At 50.3% G+C, this 20,456-nt stretch overlaps 1 protein-coding gene and 1 pseudogene across 2 annotated transcripts; one reads left to right on the top strand and one right to left on the bottom strand.

Annotated features, from left to right (window-relative positions):
- Positions 1-1,207: 1,207 nt before the first annotated feature.
- On the bottom strand, positions 1,208-12,911 carry BSG (basigin (Ok blood group)). Of its 2 annotated transcripts, none has more exons than XM_066341760.1 (8): positions 12,706-12,911; positions 4,537-4,693; positions 3,774-3,856; positions 3,498-3,634; positions 2,848-3,118; positions 2,288-2,312; positions 2,058-2,121; positions 1,208-1,973 (listed from the first exon to the last, which is right to left on the bottom strand). In XM_066341760.1, exons 1-7 carry the CDS (start codon positions 12,902-12,904, stop codon positions 2,058-2,060), a joined length of 936 nt encoding a protein of 311 aa, XP_066197857.1. In that variant the 5' UTR covers positions 12,905-12,911; the 3' UTR covers positions 1,208-1,973. The 2 variants fall into 2 exon arrangements, with proteins under 2 accessions (XP_066197857.1, XP_066197862.1); XM_066341765.1 differs by lacking the exon at positions 12,706-12,911 and adding an exon at positions 12,172-12,330.
- Positions 12,912-19,623: 6,712 nt separating this feature from the next.
- LOC136388244 (U2 small nuclear ribonucleoprotein A' pseudogene) lies at positions 19,624-20,456 on the top strand (annotated as a pseudogene).

Below are 20,456 nucleotides of genomic sequence, written 5' to 3'. Positions count from 1 at the left end.
ATAGTCTCAGGGTTCAGCAGGGACCTGCCTCCTGTAACACCCTGCTCCCTGGCCATTCAACCTGTCCATGATTCTCTGCCTGGTATAGTCTGGGTTAGCAGGCACCCCCTTCTTGCTTTCTGGGTCCCGGCTGCTCCTCAGCTAGAGCAGTCCCAAGAGGCCAGGCTCCAGATGCCTCCACACCTCTACTTGCATCCTCCCCTGCACAGGTCTTAGACAGTGCTTGGGCTCTTACACAGTGAGTCCCCAGCTGTCACCACCACTCAGGCCACCCAAGCACAAGGAGTGTCCTGAGGCTGCTTATACTATACTAGGAAGCCTATAGGAAGAATCCAGGTATTGTTCAGGGCCTCTGAAACAGCTGGTGAATATCCACCCCATTCAGTCATGCTGCAGGGCCCCCATGGTCCTGTGTCCTGTCCATCCCTTCCTGCCTTTACCCTTTGTCTTTTCTTTTTTACAGGGACAGAGTCAGAGAGAGAGATAGGGACAGACAGGAACGGAGATGAGAAGCATCATCAGTTTTTCGTTTTAACACCTTAGTTGTTCATTGATTGCTTTCTCATATGTGCTTTGACTGCGGGCCTTCAGCAGACCAAGGAACCCCTTGCTTGAGCCAGCGACCTTGGGTTCAAGCTGGTGAGCTTTTTGCTCAAGCCAGATGAGCCCATGCTCAAGCTGGCAACCTCTGGGTCTCGAACCTGGGTCCTCTGCATCCCATTCTGACGCTCTATCCACTGCGCCACCACCTGGTCAGGCTCTTTTTTTCTTTTTGATGAAGACAGAGGGAGAGATGAGAAGCATAAATTCTTCCTTGGCACTCCTTAGTTGTTTCTTGATTGCTTTCTCTTACGTACCTTGACCAGGGGCTACAGCAGAGCAAGCAACCCCTTGCTCAAGCCAGCAACCTTTGGGCTCAAGCCGGCGAGCTCAAGCCAGATGAACCTACTCAAGCTGGTGACCTCGGGGTTTCAAAACTGGGTCCTCTGCATCCTAGTCCGACACTCTATCCACTGCGCTATGGCCTGGTCAGGCATCCTTTGTCTTAAGAACAAAGCTCCCAGCCCAAGTGGTCATTCCATCCTGTCCTGCCCCCTCCATTCACCCCCCATGCACTGTAATCTCACTTAGTGCTTGCCCGGAGTTAAACCCCCACCCCAGCTCTCCTTGTAAGTAGATCTAGGCCCAATGCAGACAGGAGCCAGGAGAGGGAGAGGTGGGTCAGCCTTTATTGGTGAGCAGGTGGGGTAGAAGAAAAAGCCTCAGGCACAGCTGGGGAGGGGGTTTCTCTAGTCATATGGGAACAGATGGGAAAGGGACTATTTTAGCAACTTGCACTCCGTGATGGTCACCCAGACCATTGCTCACCAGCATGGGGATAGCAGGAGCAGTGGGGGGGTACCCTGAGGAGCAGCCTTGTGGTTAGGCTGTACTATGTCACATAGACCTGTGGTGATACAACAGCACTGGCTTCAGACAGGAAAAACGCCAGACATCAGGACCTGTGACCTTCTGAAATGGGCAAGGAAGCAGCAGAACCAAGGCCCAGCAACCTCAGAAGGTGAGAGGTAGCAGGAGTCTCAGTAAAAGGCCAGCATGCCCTCCATAGCCCCCCATAATGACAGACTGGAAGGCTAAATGCCCAGGGGACATGGAGGGCATGGGATGGGGATGCAGAGAGGGAACAGGGAGGGGACGGGCAAGGGACAGCAGGGGCCTCCCACAGAACCTCATGCCTCCCCTGGAGTACCCTTAAAAAGAAAAAACAAAACCTCTAAGGAATAGAACTCTACATAAAGAAAACTAGTCTCTTTTAAAAATAAGAAAAACGTGATTTGAATCCATAGTGCAGTCTACTTTGCAGAGTGGGTTTCTTTAAGAGAAGACTTGGAATGGTGCAAACACTGGGAACATCTGGAACACTGGGCTCCTCTGGACAGCAGCTCAGGCCTGTGCAGACTCCTCCTAGCTGCCTGTAGGAAGAAAGGGGCTCTCAGGCCCTAGTCCTGGTAGGACAGAAGGCCCCGAGAGTCACGTCCCTCACCTCGCTCACTTACTCAGTTAGCGTTCCTCTGGCGGACATTCTTGTCTTTGTCATTCACGTGGTGACTACTGCTCTTCCTGGGGACATGGGGCAGGGGGAATTCAATGCTCAGGGTAACAAAACAGGAGCCCCTCCACTCTGCCCCAAGTCACAGATGGAGGGACATCCAGGCCAGCAGCTCCTCCAGCACTGCCCACACCATCCGCCCACACCGCCACCCCCGCTAGTGAGGCCAGGACTCACAGTGGAGCAGAGCCTGTGTCCTCATCTGTGCAGACGTGCAGCCAAGTCACATGCAAGAGAAGAACAGGCATCAGGGATGGTTCCTGTCCTGCTGGGCCCTGTCCCTAAAACACGTAGCCTCAAAATGAGCTATCTGAGGTCACGCCCAAGGGTCCCTGGAAGCCCTGCATGCTCTCCTTGTCCACCTGCAGACAGGGAGGCAGGTGCCCCCACCTGGCCCAGGCAGCTCAGGTTTCCTGAGCTTCATCAAGTACAGTCAGAGGCTGCTTAAGCCACAGCCCTCAGGCCCAAGCAGCTTCCGCGAGGGGAAGCTGAGCAGCTGAGAGCAGCCGCTCACCGAAGGGGACACCTGCCAGCAATTAAGTGAGGCCCTGGGGGTGAGCAGATGCCCAACCTCAGGTGGGGCAGCCCCTGGGAGAGACCTGGGGCCCTTATCTGGATAAGGGGGCTGCCCCCCCAAAGTGCACTTCACTATCCCATATTCCTGGATGGTGCCCAGGACCTGGGGTCTCCAGGCAGGGAGCAAAGGGCATAGAGCCAAGGGCGTGGAGCTGGCTCACCATCCAGGACCTCATCCGGCTTCCGCCGCTTTTCATAGATGAGGATGACAGTGACCAGCACAAGCACCTCAGCCACGATACCCAGGAAGGGCCAAAGGGCGGCAAGGCGGTGGCGTACGCGCAGTGTGATAACAGCCTGGGCAGTGTCCTCCGCATTGGTGCCATTGCAGACGTACGTGCCGGGGTCATCCTGCAGGTCTAGGTTTTGGATGTGCAGCTCCGTCTTGGTATCCGAGGACACCACAAAGTTCTGGGAATTGTTGGCAAGGACCTGGGGGGCGGGCAGACCTTGTAAAGCAGTGGTCCCCAACCCCCGGGCCGTGGACCGGTACTGGTCCATGGGCCATTTGGTACCAGTCCGCAGAGAAAGAATAAATAACTTACATTATTTCTGTTTTATTTATATTTAAGTCTGAACGATGTTTTATTTTTTAAAAATGACCAGATTCCCTCTGTTACATCCGTCTAAGACTCATTCTTGATGCTTGTCTCGGTCACGTGATACATTTATCTGTCCCACCCTAAAGGCCGGTCCGTGAAAATATTTTCTGACATTAAACCAGTCCATGGCCCGAAAAAGGTTGGGGACCACTGTTATAGAGCACTGAAGCCCAGACCTGCCCCCAACCTCAGGCAGGCATGGTCCTTACCTTAGGCCCAGTATCAGTCATCTTGTACCACAGCCAGTCGGTAACTGGGGGGAAGGACGTGGACTTGCAGATCAGCACAGCTGTCTCCCCCTCAGTAGCATGCTCGGACTTCTTCGCAGCTCTAATCTTGGGGGGCCCTGGTGGGAGGCAGAGCATGATAAAGCCTGAGCCGCACAGCGTGGGGGAGCCAACCGTCTTTCAGTGCATGGACTCTTCTAACCCCAGAGATGGATGAACCCACCCCTTCTGACATGTTCCAGGGGCCAGAGAGCTCACCCCTCACATCCACGTAGGTTCTGCCTGCAGACTCTGGGAGAAAGATGCAGGAGTACTGTCCCACTCGTTCATCCATGTCTACCCTGCAAACAGACGTGACTGTGAGCTGATCCTATGCAGGTGACCCTGTGGGGCCAGAGCAAGGCCTCAGCAGTCATGGTCAGAGACCTTGTAGGAGAGTGCATACTACCCATGTCCCATCAAAGAGGGATGAGGTGGTTTTGGGGATGGCAATTGGGCTTGGTCCCACTCCTGAACTGGGCGCCCACACCAATGAGCCTCTGTACCCACCAACCCTAACCCGAAAACAACAGGGCAGTGTTTCCAAAGCTGGATTAGCCTCAAGTAAGAGACTTCAACTTGGGCAGCCTTGAGTGCCAGAGATCCTAATGAACCAGGAACACAGGGACTCAAGGCTGTGGGGACCCATGTAGTGCTCCTTCCCATGCAAGTGCCCATAGGAAGGAGAAGAGGGTCTCAGAGGCCATGATGTCCGTCCAGCAGCTCCTGAACCTTCTTCCCTGGTTCCCAGACTTCTCATGACCAAGGGATCTGAGCAGAGCATGTGTCTGATGTCCATCCTAAGTGATCCCAAGGATCATAGCCTTCATTTGGCTAAACACAGCTATTAGCAGCGAGGACACGAGAGCAAATGGGCAACAGGGGGCCCAGGGTGAAACCACCTCCCTGAAAGTAGGCCCCACAACCTTTTGCTAGGACCGGGGGGAAATGAGGCCTGGGTGCCTCTCTGGGTCTCACGTACTCATATTCCATTGTCCGACTGGTCTGCGAGTCCTCATGCAGCACTCTGTCCCCCTTTACCCAGCGGTGGCCTGAGATCTCTGTGTCACTGTCATTCAAGGTGCAAGTGAGTCGTGTTTTGGAGCCAACATCAACTATGGAAGTCAAGATCCTGCTGTCTGTGTGGCCAAATGAGAGTAGATTAGCCAAGGAATCAGAGAAGGACAAAGTTTGTGACCACCCAGCTGCCTGCCCACTTGTCCCTACAGCAAATCTGCAGTGGCTCCTCCACACAGTCACAGCGCCCTCCTGGCAGAGAAGTCCCAGCCTTGTTGATAAGTTCAGAGTTGCACTGGCAGGTTCAATAAGGTAAGGATACCCCCTCCAGAGTTAAGAGGGCCTCAGGTCTGATGAGCTACTGGGCAGGACACAGAGCTTGAAGGTTTCATCAGGAGACATGGATCTCAGATATGGAAACAGAGGCCAACATTCATCTGGGGTCCCAACTTGTGAGCCCAGCACAGATCCTAATTTCCTTTTTAAAAAATAAATCACTACTCAGGGTACCACTCCTTTGCTGGACAGTCTTATACATTCCCTCTCCCTCATTAAAGCAAACCACCAGCAAAGGGGCCAGATGCACTTGTCTGTGGGCTAGGCAGCAGCAGGGATGACAGCACTTGGGGGTTCCAGCTTCCCCTGTCCTGAAAGGAGCCTTCTGCCCAGATCAAGAGTTCCCACAACCCGCCCTGGCTGGTTTGCTCAGTGGTAGAGCACTGGCCTGGCGTGTGGATGTCCTGGGTTCGATTCCTGGTCAGGGCACACAAAAGCATCCATCTGTTTCTCCACCCCTCCCCCTTCCACCTCTTGCTTCTCTCTTACTCTCTTTTCTTTTCTCCTCCTGCAGCCATGGTTTGATTGGAGCGAGTTGGCCCTGGGTGCTGAGGATGGCTCCATGGCCTCCATCTCAGGCGCTAAAAAAACTGGCTCAGGTTGCAACTGAGCAAGGGCCCCATATGGGCAGAGCATTGCCCCCTACTGGGCTTGCCAGATGGATCCCAGTGTGGGTGCATGTGCATGTGGGAGCTATCTCCACCTCCCCTCCTTTCACTAACTAAAACAAAACAAAACAAAACATAAAGGAGTTCCCACAACCCACTCGCACTTGCCACTGTACAGGAGACAATCTGTCATTCAGCCCAGGAAACTGAGGGTGGATTCAATCAGCAAAGGCCCTTCAACTTAATTTCCAATTAGGCAAGCTCCTTATTAGTTTCAGATAGTCTTTTGAGGAATCAAAATGTGAAAATCACTTAGAACCAGAAGGTGAGAAGCACAAAAGGCTGGGCGTGAGCTGGAAGGGCTCCTTTTCAGGGACCAGGAATGGGAAGGCGAATCCCAAACCTCCTAATGTCCAGAGAGGAAGACAGACAGATGCTCCATGGACCAGAGGTCAAGGGTGAGGGGGATGGAGCCTTCTGCTGGGGGCAGGGGCAGGGCCAGCCACTGCCTGGCCATGCCAGATGCTGACCGACCACTGATGGGGCAGTGAGCACGCCGATGTCTATACAGGGTTGGAACAGGTGTTGTGGGGACATCCCCATGCAACTACCACGGGGCCCTAAGCACCACAGGACTATCCATACTTGCCCCCACCTGCCTTCTTTGGGATAGCTCCAAGGCAGAGCTTTACTCGGAAGTGTGTTTCTCCAGGATGTTCACTTACACCCCAGGCCTCTCGAGGCATCCCTTCTAAAAGGCTGTGGACACAGGATTGAGAAAACAAAAAACAAACAAACAAAAAAACCCCAGCCATAGCTGTTTGTTAGTAGGTTATTTTCCTTTCAGTTTGTGGGGAGAAGCCTGTGGCACAAAGTTAGGTGAAAAAGCAGAATACAAGACTGTATTTGAACAACATTTGCTCAGAGGCCACCATGTCAGAAAAGCGGCTACAAGAAACCTGGCAGTCTGGCAGTCACCCAGCAGGCCCAGCCCACTCAGACCCCCACTTCCTCACTGGGACGCACAGTGATTTTTGACAGTGAAACTATGAAACAACAGAAGAAAATACATGAAATTGGGTAGTGACTCCCCTGTGAGCAGTTATCTTAGCTGCTTGGAACTCAGCACCAGTATAAATATTATAGATTCTATGGGCAGCAAACCTCTGGTTTATGCCTAATACCCCCCAATCCAGAGGGAAATGACAGGAAAGGTACACTCCTGCATCCACTGGACTCTACACCAGGTTCTCACCACGTAAGCAAAGCTTGCTCAGTCTCACCCATGCACAAAGAGACCCAGTGGTCATTAAGAAAATTAAACCTCAAAACCCTGGCCTGACCTGTGGTGACGCAGTGGATAAAGCGTCGACCTGGAATGCTGAAATCGCCAGTTCAAAACCCTGGGCTCGCCCGGTCAAGGCACATATGGGAGTTGAAGCTTCCTGCTCCTCCCCCCCCTTCTCTTCCCCCCCCTCCTCTAAAATGAATAAATAAATAAAAATAATTAAAAAAAAAATAAAAATAAACCTCAAAACCCAAAAAGAGCCTGACCTGTGGTGGCGCAGTGGATAAAGCGTTGACCTGGAACACTGAGGTCGCCAGTTCAAAACCCTGGGCTTGCCTGGTCAAGGCACATATGGGAGTTGAAGTTTCCTGCTCCTCCCCCCCCCTCTCCCTCTCTCCCTCTCTCCTCGAAAATGAATAAAAAACAAAAACAACAACAAAAAGAACCCCAAAAGGGCAGCAGGAAAACTTGACTCAAGAGACAGAGCTGCATCTGGAATGATATTTGGGCAGAATATATCTGTGTCCTTCTCAGGCAGTGTGAGATTGGTGTGCCCTGAGGGTGCAACCCTAGCCCTCTACCTGCACTGGATTCCAGGGCAATAGCCAAGGGCCTGGCACTTAGGTCCTCAGTGGGCTGGCAGCACCCCCACTCTGTCCCACTGTGAACTTGACACACATAGACCGAACTCTACAACTGCCTTTCTAGTCCAGGAGGATGGTGGTGTGCCCATGGACAGGCGATATGCACAGCCAGGCAGGGCCTCTTGCTGAGCAGGCTAGTCTTCACTGACTCACCTGCTGCCTCTTTTTTTTTAAAATCTTTATTTATTTATTTTTTTACAGAGGCAGAGATAGACAGGGACAGACAGGAATCGAGAGAGATGAGAAGCATCAATCATCAGTTTCTCGTTGCGTGTTGCGACTTCTTAGTTGTTCATTGATTGCTTTCTCACATGTGCCTTGACTGTGGGCCTTCAGCAGACCGAGTAACCCCCTGCTGGAGCCAGCGACCTTGGGTCCAAGCTGGTGAGCTCTTTGCTCAAGCCAGATGAGCCCGCGCTCAAGCTGGTGAGCTTGGGGTCTTGAACCTGGGTCCTTCCGCATCCCAGTCCGAAGCTCTATCCACTGCGCCACCACCTGGTCAGGCTGCTGCCTCTTTTTTTAAAAGAGGATATAACGTCTTAAAATTCCAGGCAAGCAGAGGATGAAGCAAATCAACCACAGCTAGACAGGCAAGGAGACTTCTGGGGCTGGGGCACCCATCTGCTCCCATGGCATGTACACACATGCACCACTACAGGTGTGCACGTGTGGGCGGCAGAGGCACACACACACATGCAATCATGGCTCCCTTGCTGCACGTAGGAGAGCACAAGCTGCTGGCCAGGAAGTCCTAGGGCCTCAGGCTATCTGTTCTGGGATAAGGCAGCCCCAAGAACAAGTGGACCTTCACATCTCCCTACCTGAAGTGGCCCAAAGGCAACTCACAGGACTTAAGACAGGCACAGTTACAACTAGACAGGCGTGGGAAGCTAGAAGCTCCACTGCCTGGTCTGGAAGCCTCCCAGTTACCCACACGTCTCAGGAATCAAAATTTCCCAAGACTGCAAAACAGCAGCTATATGCAAAGCTGGGAGCAGTCAGAGCAGGAAGTGAGGCCAAGGCAGCCCTTCCCCCAGACAGGCCTGATTCTCTCAACCCTAGAGCCTCAGACCCCCATCTGTGCTCTCATTCCCTCACTCAGGGGCTGCTAGAAAGGAGGTCAGTCAGATTTTGTCCCAGCTGTACGTGCCTCCCAGTGGGAGTAAGAGGTGGCTCAAGAGCGAGCCTAAAGCCCTTCAGATAGTCAGCTTTCCTCTGGCCTGAGGGTCATGCGCAGCGCTGGACCAAGCGCTTGTCCCCCATGCCCACTTGCCAAACGTCCCACCAAGGAGCCTCCTGTGAGCTGGCCATCATGCTGCCACATCTCACTCATGCATCCTCAACAGGGCCATATCACTCCCAGGAGGAAGGGAGGGTGTCCCTAGGCATTATAATGGTTGTGGCCCTACCTAGGGTCACCGCACACAGAGACCTGTTACTATAAGTAGTGATATTAACATCTGTAATATTAAGATGTCACTGGGGCCTGACCAGGCGGTGGCTCAGTGGATAGAGCGTCGGTCTGGGATGTGGAGGACCCAGGTTCGAGACTCCGAGGTTGCTAGCTTGAGCGTGGGCTCATCTGGTTTGAGCAAGGCTCACCAGCTTGGACTGAAGGTCGCTGGCTCGAGCAAGGGGTTACTCTGCCTGCTGTAGCCCCATGGTCAAGGCACATATGAGAAATCAATCAATGAACAACTAAGAAGCTGCAACGAAGAATTGATGTTTCTCATCTCTCTCCCTTCCTGTCTGTCTGTCCCTATCCGTCCCTCTCTCGGACTCTCTCTCTCTGCCACAAAAAAGAAAAAGAAAAAAGAAAAAAAAAAAAAAAAAAAGATGTCACTGGGCCCTGGCCAGGTAGTTCAGTTGGTTAGAGCAGTGATTTTCAACCTTTTTTTGTCATGGCACAAACACACACTAATTACTAAGGTCAGTGCCCCTGACTAAATACAACCATTTTCACCTCATGGCACAAATAAATTAGTTACTAAAGAAGAAGAGGTCAGGGCCCCTTTTTCTTTAGTAATTAGTTTATGAGTGTGTGAGAAACAAAGGTTGAAAATCACTGGGTTAGAGCATTGTCCCGACATGCTGAGGTGTTCTGGGTTTGATTCCCCATCAGGGTACATACAAGAATCAACCAATGATGGCATGAATGAATGGAACAACCAATGTTTCTCTCTCTCTCTCTCTCTCATTTTCTCTCTAAACATCAATAAAAATAAATTAATAAAATGTCACTGGGACAGAGCCATTGGAAATAAAAAGTCTCACAAGGCTCAGGGTAGGGGGAGTGATATTGAAGAAAGGTTGAAAAGCATATCCTCTGGCAACCTCTGGCTAAACCCAATACCCAGAAGACTTGGAGGAAGCACCCTCAGAATCCACTGGGAGAGGAGGCATGAGCCTCCACCCCTAGAACACTAGGAGACCAGGGAGAGAAAAGTAAAAACTCCATTTTGTGATTCTGCCTCTGTGACTGTAACCGCGTTCTCAAGTAAAGTCACCTTCATCTAAAAACAGCCACCCCTCCTCCATGCCCACTCGGCAGGCAGCTGGGCAGAGGCACAGGGCCAGGCAGGCCTTGTGGTAAACAGCCAAAGAACTTGCAGGATGAGGGCAAAGATACCAGCCCTCCTCCTCATCCACGGCAGCATTGCAGGGCTCAGATAGGAGCCAAGAATGTTTCAGGGATACCAGTCGTGGGCTCCTTACCTCTTCCTCCTCCCCTCCATCCTGCTAGGAGATGGCTCCTGCTCCCTTCATCTGAGGCTCAGGGAGGCGAAGTCATCAGCCCAAGGGACCCAGCTGGGAAGCCCGTGTCCTCCCAACTGCTTGGCTAGGACAACAGGACACTGGGCAATCCCAGGGGGAGCCAAGATCTCCTGGCAGAAGAATCGTCCCAGGGCCTTAGGGAACAGGGGTGAGTATGCTCTGGTCAAGAAACCTTCTCCTGGCAGAGCCCCCAACGCACTTCTGGAGTGCTGACTTGCTCAAGAGAGGCAAACTCTGTCACTAAGTCATTCCTCCAAGGCATAAAAAGGATGTGTGGTGTCCTCTGAAAGATTTTCTATCTTTTTTTTAAATTGATTGACTTTAGAGAGAGGAAGAAAGGGATAGCGGGAGAGAGGGCAAGAGAGAGGGAGACAGAGGGAGAGGGAGAGGAAGAGGGAAAGGGGGGAGTGTGGGGTGAGAGGGAGGAAGAGGGAGGAAAAAGGAGGGAGAAGGAAGAAGAAAGGGAGAGAAGGAGAGGAGAAAAGGAGGGAGGAGAGAGGGAGGGAGGGAGCCAGGGAGAGAGGAAGAGAGGGAGAGAGGGGAGAGGGAGAGAAGGAGAAGCATTCATTTGTTGTTTCACTTAGTTGCACACTCATTGGTTGCTTCCCATATGTGCTCTGACTGGGGATCAAACTCACAACCTTGGCATTTTGGGGCGACACTTCAACCAACCGAGCTAACTGGCCAGGGTCTGCTGAAAGACTCTCAGGGGCTGTCAAAAGAAAGAGAAGAAAACAGACAAGAATCCTGAGGGAATCAGATATGATGTAAGCGTGCAAGAACAGCCCCAAATGTTGAATGGCACAGATCTTCTAGGCTTCCTGGCTGAGGCTCTGGAGTCACCCAATGCTTCTGCTCTAAGGAGAGAGTAACAAACTCAGGAACTGTGCTCCCAGTAAAGGAAGACCACAGGCCTTTTCACCCCATTGGCTGTCTGCAGCCATGGAGGGCTATGCTAAAGGACTCAAGCTGCCAAATGCAGCTGTGTATTTCCCAAATTCACTTCGCCTATGGGCTCCTGAGTCTTTCCAGAGAGCACTGGGAGGCAGATGCTCTCTGAAGAAGAATGTCCAGAGACATTCAGTAAATGGCTTTTGATCATAAGAAGGATGAAAGAGGCAAACTGGGATCATAAAGTAGATCAGGTGTTAACCTAGCGAAGCCTCTACAAGAGGCAGTTCCTGAGGACCCCTGCCCAGGACAGTTGACACGCTAGCGCTCAGAGCCCGACATGTCCTACCTACCCAGAACAGCCCCAGACCATTCAGGTCTGTACTTTGTTCCCTACATGCCAGTTACTATAAATCTTTAACTCAGTATCAAATGGGAAGTCTCAATATGGAATGAAAATGTCCATCAGTTCTTCCCCTGAAAAACTACATACCTTAATCTCACGAGCACTGGCTGAACCACATCTGTCCACTTCCAAGAGCTATAAAATTTAAGGCTGTTTGATAGCCTGCAAAAATTCTCTCCCTTGCCCTGGCTGGATAGCTCTGTTGGTTAAAGCCTCGTCCCGAAGCACAGAGGTTGCCGGTTCAATCCCCAGTCAGGCCACATACAGGAACAGATCAATGTATTAATGGTTCTGTCTTTCTCTCTCGCTAAAATAATAAATAAATGTTTTAAAAAAAAATTCTCTCCACTTCCTCCTCTTTACTGGATGGCCAAGGCGAACTCATGGTGACCTTGAAATATACACCCTTCCCTCCTGGGCCTGTTTTTACCCCCTGTAAAAGGCGGTGAGTGGACCAGACAGCCGTCTCACCTGTGCCAGGAAATCAGAAACACAGGCAGCAGAGCATGTTGGCTTCCCTACAAGGGTTTAAATTTACATGCTTGTCCGAACACCAGGAGGAGGTGCACACCCAGAGAGACTCGGGGCCTAAATCCCGGCAAGAATTACAATCCCTGCCAATTCCAAAGCCGCTCGCCTCAGGGGCACTCACGTGCATTTGCTTCCAGCGTCCACTTGAGGACAACAGTCCGCTTTCTAAATAAGAGTCAAGAGTCCAGGAGAGTCCAGTGGGCCCTCGGCCGCACTCCTTGCCCCAGCACACCTCGGGCCGGGGGGCGCGCCCTCAAGCTGCCTCCCCAGGCTTCTGGGCTCCCTTCCAAAGGGGATACCGCAGAAGCCAGACGGGTCGTCCCTTCTCTGTAGGGAGATGGTGGGGATCCACCTCGAGATCCCCTCCCCAAAGATCAGGCCACTTCCGGGCTCGAGTCCCTCCCCCAGGCCGCTGAAAATCTGAGACTTCACCTCCAGTATCTCCCTCGTCGGACCCCCAGGCCGGGGTTTCCCCATACACCACGGCGGGGAGCCCCATGGGTACCCTCAAATGTCCAAATGCCTCGTAACCCCGGGTACTACCTCCCACGGAACTCCCTGGGTGTCCCTTCCACCCCTCCTGGAGGGATGCCCGAGGTCGGGCACGCGCTCGTCTGCGGCCCCAGCCTGCTCGCCCGCCTGGCCTTATCCTCACCCGCCCGGGAGCCGTTCTCGGTAGCCAGCAGCGCGAGCCCCAGAACCACCAGCAACACCATCGCCATGTCGCCACCTTCCCCGCCACCAAACGTCGCTCGCGGTGTTATAAGAGCCGGGAAGGCGGGCCGGGCGGGCCGGGCGCGCGCGCGCGCGCGCGCGCGCGCAGGGCGGGACGCAAATGGCCCACTGGCCGCCATCTGCGCACGCGTGCAGACGCACGTACGCACGCTCAAGCCCTAGCGGGCTTGTGTTACCGAATCCGAAGAACTGCACCACATGACTTGGGCACGCCCTGCAGCCTGGGTTAGGGTGGGAGGTGGCGGTGGCGGTGGCGGTGGCGGTGGCGGCGGCGGCTACGTTGCTAGGAAACGGGGCGGGGCTCTTCATTAGTTTAGAAAGTGTAAAGTAAGAGTTAAATTGTGATACGAAAGTGGTTAAAATGCTCAATTTATAGCATATATATTTTACCACAATACAAAAAAAGCACTAAGGGAGGCCATAGGGATCCCTGTGAACAGGTGGGATATGTCTTGACAGTGAGGGTTTAGCCAGTAAAACACCTGGAAGACAGCAGTTAAATTTGAATTTCAGGTGGAAAACGAGTAATTTGTCAGTGTAACTATTCCGTACAATATTTGAACATAATAATGCAAGGAAAGTATTCGCTATTTGTTTAATATTCGCTATTTATCTGAAATCAAATGTAACCTGGCAGTCCTGTATTTTGTCTGGAAAACCTACCAGGAGTGTCTATTGTTTTCAACAAAATACTTTTTATTTTATTTATTATTTTTATTGATTGTTTTTATTTTATTTATTTATTTTTAAATTCATTTTAGAAAGGAGAAAGGGAAAGAGAGAGAGACAGAGAGGGAGAGAGAGGAGAGAGAGACAGAGAGAGAAGGTGGGGAGGAGCTGGAAGCATCAATTCCCATATGTGCCTTGACCAGGCAAGCCCAGGGTTTCGAACTGGCGACCTCAGCATTTCCAGGTCGACGCTTTATCCACTGCGCCACCACAGGTCAGGCCTATTGATTGCTTTTAAAGAGAGAGAGAGAGAGAGAGAGAGAGAGAGAGAGAGAGAGAGAGAGAGATTTGTTATTCCACTTATTTACGCATTCATTGGTTGATTCTTTTTTTTTTAATATTTATTTATTTATTTATTCATTTTAGAGAGGAGAGGGAGAGAGAGGAGATACAGAAAGAGAGAAGGGGGGGGGGAGGAGCTGGAAGCATCAACTCCTATATGTGCCTTGACTAGGCAAGCCCAGGGTTTCGAACCGGCGACCTCAGCATTTCCAGGTCAACGCTTTATCCACTGTGCCACCACAGGTCAGGCCATTGGTTGATTCTTGCCTGTGCCCTGACCTGGGATGGAAACTGCAACCTTGTCATATTGGGATGATGCTCAAACTGAGCTACCCTGCCAGGGAACCAATACAGTACCTTTCCCCCCCTTTCTTTTAGAGAGAAAGAAAAGCATCAACTCATAGTTGCAGCACTTTAGTTGTTGATTGATTGCTTCTCATATGTGCCTTGACCAGGGGCTCCAGTCCAGCCAGTGACCCCTTGCTCAAGCCAGTGACCATACGATCATGTCAATGACCCCACACTCAAGCCAGGGAGGCACTACCCCATGCTCAAGCTGGATGAGCCCACACTCAAGTTGGCAACCTTGGGGTTTCAAACCTGGGTCCTAGCATCCCAGGTTGATGCTCTATCTACTAAACATCTACCGGTCAGACAGGGAACAAATACTTCTTGAAATTACAAAATAAGGCCCTGTCCAATTGCTTACTGGTAGAGTGTCGGCCTGGCATGTGGATGTCCCAGGTTTGATTTCTGGTCAGGGCACACAGGAGAAGTGCCCATCTGCTTCTCCACCCCTCCCTTTTACCCCTCTTGCTTCTCTCTCTCTTTCTCTCTCTCTATTCCCCTCCTGAAGCCATGGCTCAATTGGAGCAAGTTGGCCGGGGGCTCTGAGGATGGCTCCATGGCCTCTGACTCAGGTGCTAAGAAGAGCTCAGCCGCTGAGCAATGGGGCAACACCCCAGATGGGCAGAGTATCGCCCCCTAGTGGGATTTCCAGGTGGATCCTGGTTGGGGTGCATATGGGAGTCTGTCTCTGCCTCCCCTCCTCTCACTCAATAAAAAATAAAAGAAAAAGGAAATTACAAAATAATTTCAAATAAAAACAAGGTAATGTAATCTTTGTGATCTTGGATTAGGCAATGATTTTTTTTTTTTTTGTATTTTTCTGAAGTTGGAAACGGGGAGGCAGTCAGACAGACTCCTGCATGCGCCTGACCGGGATCCACCCGGCATACCCACCAGGGGGCGATGCTCTGCCCATCAGGGGCGTCGCTCTGTTGCAACCAGAGCCATTCTAGCGCCTGAGGCAGAGGCCACAGAGCCATCCACAGCGCCCGGGCCAATTTTGCTCCAATGGAGCCTTGGCTGCGGGAGGGGAAGAGAGAGATAGAGAGAAAGGAGAAGGGGAGGGGTGGAGAAGCAGATAGGCGCTTCTCCTGTGTGCCCTGGCCAGGAATCGAACCCTGCACGCCAGGCTGACGCTCTACCACTGAGCCAACCAGCCAGGGCTGGCAACGATTTCTTATATGTGATACCAAAACACACTAACCAAAGGAAAAAAATAAATTGGACTTCATCAAAATAAAGACTTCTGTGCTTCAAAGAACACCACAAAAGTGAAAGACAACCCAAAGAATGGGAGAAAATATTGGTTAAACAAATATCTGTTAAGGAACTTTATATAATGAACACTTGCAACTTAATTTAAAAAGACAATAACCCAATTAAAACTGGGCAAAGGACCTGGCCAGGTGGTGGCACAGTGGATAGAACATCAGACTGGGATGCGGAAGACCCAGGTTCGAGATCCCGAGGTTGCCAGTTTGAGCGCGGGTTCATCTGGCTTGAGGAAAAAGCTCGCCAGCTTGGACCCAAGGTCGCTGGCTCGAGCAAGGGGTTATTCAGTCTGCTGAAGGCCCATGGTCAAGGCACATATGAGAAAGCAATCAATGAACAACTAAGGTGTCGCAATGCGCAACGAAAAACTAATGATTGATGCTTTTCATCTCTCCGTTCCTGTCTGTCTGTCCCTGTCTATCCCCCACTCTGACTCTCTCTCTGTCTCTGTAAAAAAATAAAATAAAATAAATAAAAATAATTATAAAAAATAAATTAAAAACAAACAAACAAAAAGAAAACTGAGCAAAGGATCTGGCCTGACCAGGCGGTGGTGCAGTGGATAGAGCATGGGACTGGGATTCAGAGGACCCTGGCTCAAGGCCTTGAGGTCTCCGGCTTGAGTGCAGGCTGATCTGACTTTAGCACAGGCTCACCAGATTCAGCATGGGGTCTCTGGATTGAGCATGGGCTATACATGGCCTGAGCTGGCTATACATGACCCCATGGTCGGTGGCTTGAAGCCCAAGGTTGCTGGCTTGATCACTGGCTTGATCCCAAAGTCGCTGGCTTGAACAAGGGGTCACTCACTGTGCTGCAGCCCTCTGGTCAAGGCACTTATGAGAAAGCAGTCAATGAATAACTAAGGTGCCACAACAAAGAACTGATGCTTCTCATCTCTTTCCCTTCCTATCTGTCTGTTCCTATGTATTCCTCTCTCTGTCCCTCTATGTCTCTATCAAAAAAATAAATAAAATTAAAATTAAAATGGACAAAGGATCTGAATACACATTTCCAAAGAAGACATACAAGTGGATAATAAGAACATGAAAAGTGTTCATGATCATGAGCTATCAGGGAAATGCAAGTCAATACCACAGTGAGACACTACTTCACAGCCACTAGGATGACTGTAATGAAAAGGCAGAAAATAACAGGTGTTGGAGAAGGTGAAGAAACTAGAGATCTCAAGCACCGCTGGTGGGAATGTGGAATGGTACAGCTTCTGTGGAAAACAATTAAACACAGAGTTACCATCTGATCTAGCAATTCCACTCCTAAGTATATGACCATAAGAACTGAAAACTCACACCCACACAGACAGTTGTGTCAATTTAAGGTCTGAAGGTCATCACCACCAATAAAATGCCACCAGGAATCCCCAGTTTTGGGTGCAGTGAAGGGGTAAATGGGGAGACTTTACTTAAGCAGCTCAGGAAGGTGGCTCAGGTATCACAGCTCTGGCTAGGACACCCGTAGTCTTCAAGAGGAATTGAGAATGCACTCCACAAAGCCAGAGAGAAGGCTGACTTATATAGAAAGAAGTCCCCAACCTTGGTCCTTGATTAGTTGTTCCTCTACACCAGGGGTCGGGAACCTTTTTGGCTGAGAGAGCCATGAACACCACATATTTTAAAGTGTAATTCTGGCCTGACCAGGCGGTGGCGCAGTGGATAGAGCGTTGGACTGGGATGCGGAAGACCCAGGTTCGAGACCCTGATGTCGTCAGCTTGAGCGTGGGTTCATCTGGTTTGAGCAAAAGCTCACTAGCTTGAGCCCAAGGTCGCTGGCTCAAGCAAGAGGTTACTTGGTCTGCTGAAGGCCCGCGGTCAAGGCACATATGAGAAAGCAATCAATGAACAACTAAGGTGTTGCAAAGTGCAACGAAAAACTAATGATTGATGCTTCTCATCTCTCCATTCCTGTCTGTCTGTCCCTGTCTATCCCTCTCTCTGACTCTCTCTGTCTCTGTAAAGAAAAAAAGTTTAAAAAAAAATGTAATTCCGTGAGAGCCATACAACAACCCGTATACGTTATGCATTTTTCAATAAAAATTTGGTGTTGTCCCAGAGGACAGCTGTGATTGGCTCCAACCACCCGCAACCATGAACATGAGTGGTAGGAAATGAATGGATTGTAATACATGAGAATGTTTTATATTTTTAACGTTATTATTTTTTAACGTTATTATTTTTTTAACATTTTTTTATTAAATATTTGTCTGCGAGCCAGATGCAGCCATCGAAAGAGCCACATCTGGCTCGTGAGCCATAGGTTCCTGACCCCTGCTCTACACAATAAGAACTCCAAATCTTCACTGTTCAATTGGTCTGAATTGCACCATCCTGATTGTTAAAACGGAACCATTCTGATTGATCAGTAAAAATGCAAATGAGCATATAGCTGTACAGCTCTAATTGAATAGGAAAAGTGTCAGTCTTGTTGATAAAATTTGATTCTACAAGCACTCTTATAAAGGTGACTCAGCAGGCAGGAGCACAGTGCAGGAGGCTGGCAGGTCAGTGGCTTTTCCCTGTTATGCAGCTTAAATGAGAGGCCCCTGTAAACAATGACTGCTAGACACTGGCTATGAGTTTAGGCTCACTTAACCCCAAGGAATCCTTCTTGCCAAGTATTTCATTTCCTCAGAGTCAACACTCACACATGAATGTTCACAGCAACAGGATTCACAATAGCCAAAAAGTGGAACAACCTAAATGCCCATCAACAGGTGAATGGAGAAACACAATGCGTCCATCCATCCATACACTGGAATATTACTCAGCCATGAAAAGAAGTGAAGCACTCACACATGGATGAGCCTTGAAAACATGGTGCTCACTCAGAGAAGCCAGACACAAAAGGCCACACAGTGTGTGATTTTATTTATGTGAAATATCCAAACAGGCAATTCACAGAGACAGAACGTGGGTTAGTGGTTGTTAGGGGCTGGAAAGGAGGATAGGAAGTTATGGTTAACGGCTTTTTAGGGTGATGAAAATGTTCTAAAATTGATTGTGGTGATTGATGGGTGCACAATTCTGTGAATGTACTAAAACCAACTAAACTATATATTTTTTTTTAATTTTTTTTTATTTTTATTTCATTTATTCATTTTTAGAGAGGAGAGAGAGAGGGAGAGAGAGAGAAAGAGAGAGAGAAGGGGGGAGGAGCTGGAAGCATCAACTCCCATATGTGCCTTGACCAGGCAAGCCCAGGGTTTCGAACCAGCGACCTCAGCATTTCCAGGTCGATGCTTTATCCACTGCGCCACCACAGGTCAGGCCTAAACTATATATTTTAAATCAGTGAATTGTATGGTATGTGAATTATCTCAATTAAATATAGGGTGATGTGCCTGACCTGTGGTGGTGCAGTGAATAAAGCTTTGACACTGGAATGATGAGGTCATGGGTTCGAAATCCTGGGCTTGCTCGGTCAAGGCATATACAAGAAGCAACTACTATGAGTTGATGCTTCCCGTTTCTCCCTGTACCTTTCTCTCTCTATCCTCTCTGTAAACTCAAAAAAGAAAATCTTTAAAATAATAGGATAATGTAAGGGGTCACCCTACATCATAAGCCTTACGACATAAGGGGTCAGGCAGCTTCTTGCTGGCAATGACATAGGAGGTGAGACAATAATGAGGAGGCAGAAGCCATGGGAAGGAGTGAGTGTAAGTCTGCGAACAGCCTGTCAGGTGGGGGAGGCGGAATCCAGGGAGGAGGGTGGTTAAAACTGGCAGAGTCCCATCTGCAGCAGCATTAAAAGAAAAGGCTGAAAAGACATAACAGAGAAGTCAGAACTTGCTGATAATGAGACTGTAGAGTGAGGATTTCACTCCTGGGAGACCCACTCTCAGGTCCTGGGAGCCTCAGAATCAACTAGATGCCCCAGCCTTTGTGGTTATTGGGTTTGACAAGGCCACAAGGCCACACAGATAGGGGTTGAGCTATGAGAGCTACGTGCAGAATGAGGGAGGAAGACAGCCAGCTGGCTTCAAAGTCCCTACAGCCTGGGAGGGTGGAATTTCTCCTATCCTGTACCCCTTGTCCTCCCTAGGCTGGGCTGAGGACAGATCTCATGGGAAATAGCCTTTGCCTTTGTTTACAAAATAAAGCTCAGCTTCCTGAAGACCCAGATTTCTGGTCCTCTCTGTCAACATAAGAAATGTCCAGATTTTGGAAGACAGAGGAAGCCACATCCAATGCATTCATTCAGATATAAGATTCCCGTCATTGAAAATTTGGGCGCGACCTTAGACCAGTTTGATGCTATTGATTTTTCTGACAATAAAATCAGAGAGCTAGATGGTTTTCCTTTGTTGAGAAGACTGAAAACGTTTTTGGTGAACAACAACAGAGTATGCCGTATAGGAGAGGGCCTTGACCAGGCGCTGCCGTGTCTGATGGAACTCATTCTCACCAACAACAGTCCTGTGGAACTGGGCGACCTGGACCCTCTGGCATCTCTCAAGTCTCTGACTTACTTAAGCATTCTAAGGAACCCTGTAATGAACAAGAAGCATTACAGGCTGTATGTAATTTATAAAGTCCCACAAGTGAGAGTGCTGGATTTCCAGAAGGTCAAACTGAAGGAGCGTCAGGAAGCAAAGAAAATGTTCAAGGGCAAACGGGGTGCACAGCTTGCAAAGGATATTGCCAGGAAAAACAAAACTTTCAATCCAGGCGCTGGTCTGCCTGGTGACAAGAAGAAAAGGGGCCCGTCCCCAGGGGACGTGGAGGCAATCAAGAATGCCATCGCCAACGCATCCACTCTGGCAGAGGTGGAGTGGCTGAAGGGCCTGCTGCAGCCGGGGCAGATCCCGGGCCGGGAACGCCGCCCAGGCCCCACTGATGATGGTGAAGAGGAGAGGGAAGAAGACACAGACACAAACGGGTCCTGAGCAGCGTGGCCAGGGGCCCACAGGACGTCTAGCATGTCCACTTGGCCCCCTCTTGCCTTCTGAACCTGGAACGACAGCCTTGCATGTGTCAGCAAAGAGTTCGTGAGCATTGGGGAAATGCTCCAGACTGCTGC

The sequence above is a fragment of the Saccopteryx leptura genome, chromosome 1 (assembly GCF_036850995.1).
Source record: "Saccopteryx leptura isolate mSacLep1 chromosome 1, mSacLep1_pri_phased_curated, whole genome shotgun sequence".
Lineage (NCBI taxonomy): Eukaryota > Metazoa > Chordata > Mammalia > Chiroptera > Emballonuridae > Saccopteryx > Saccopteryx leptura.
Note: the sequence above shows the minus strand (reverse complement) of the source record. Positions and strands in the feature narration are given on the sequence as shown.

Excerpts from the sequence above, each read along its gene's own strand:
- BSG (XM_066341760.1), bottom strand. The coding sequence starts at position 12,904 with ATGGCGGCCAGTGGGCCATTTGCGTCCCGCCCTGCGCGCGCGCGCGCG. Across the intron at positions 4,694-12,705 it reads CGAGAACGGCTCCCGGGCGG|ACAGCAGGATCTTGACTTCC; the intron begins GTGAGGATAAGG and ends TTGGCCACACAG. Across the intron at positions 3,857-4,536 it reads AGTCGGACAATGGAATATGA|GGTAGACATGGATGAACGAG; the intron begins GTACGTGAGACC and ends GTCTGTTTGCAG.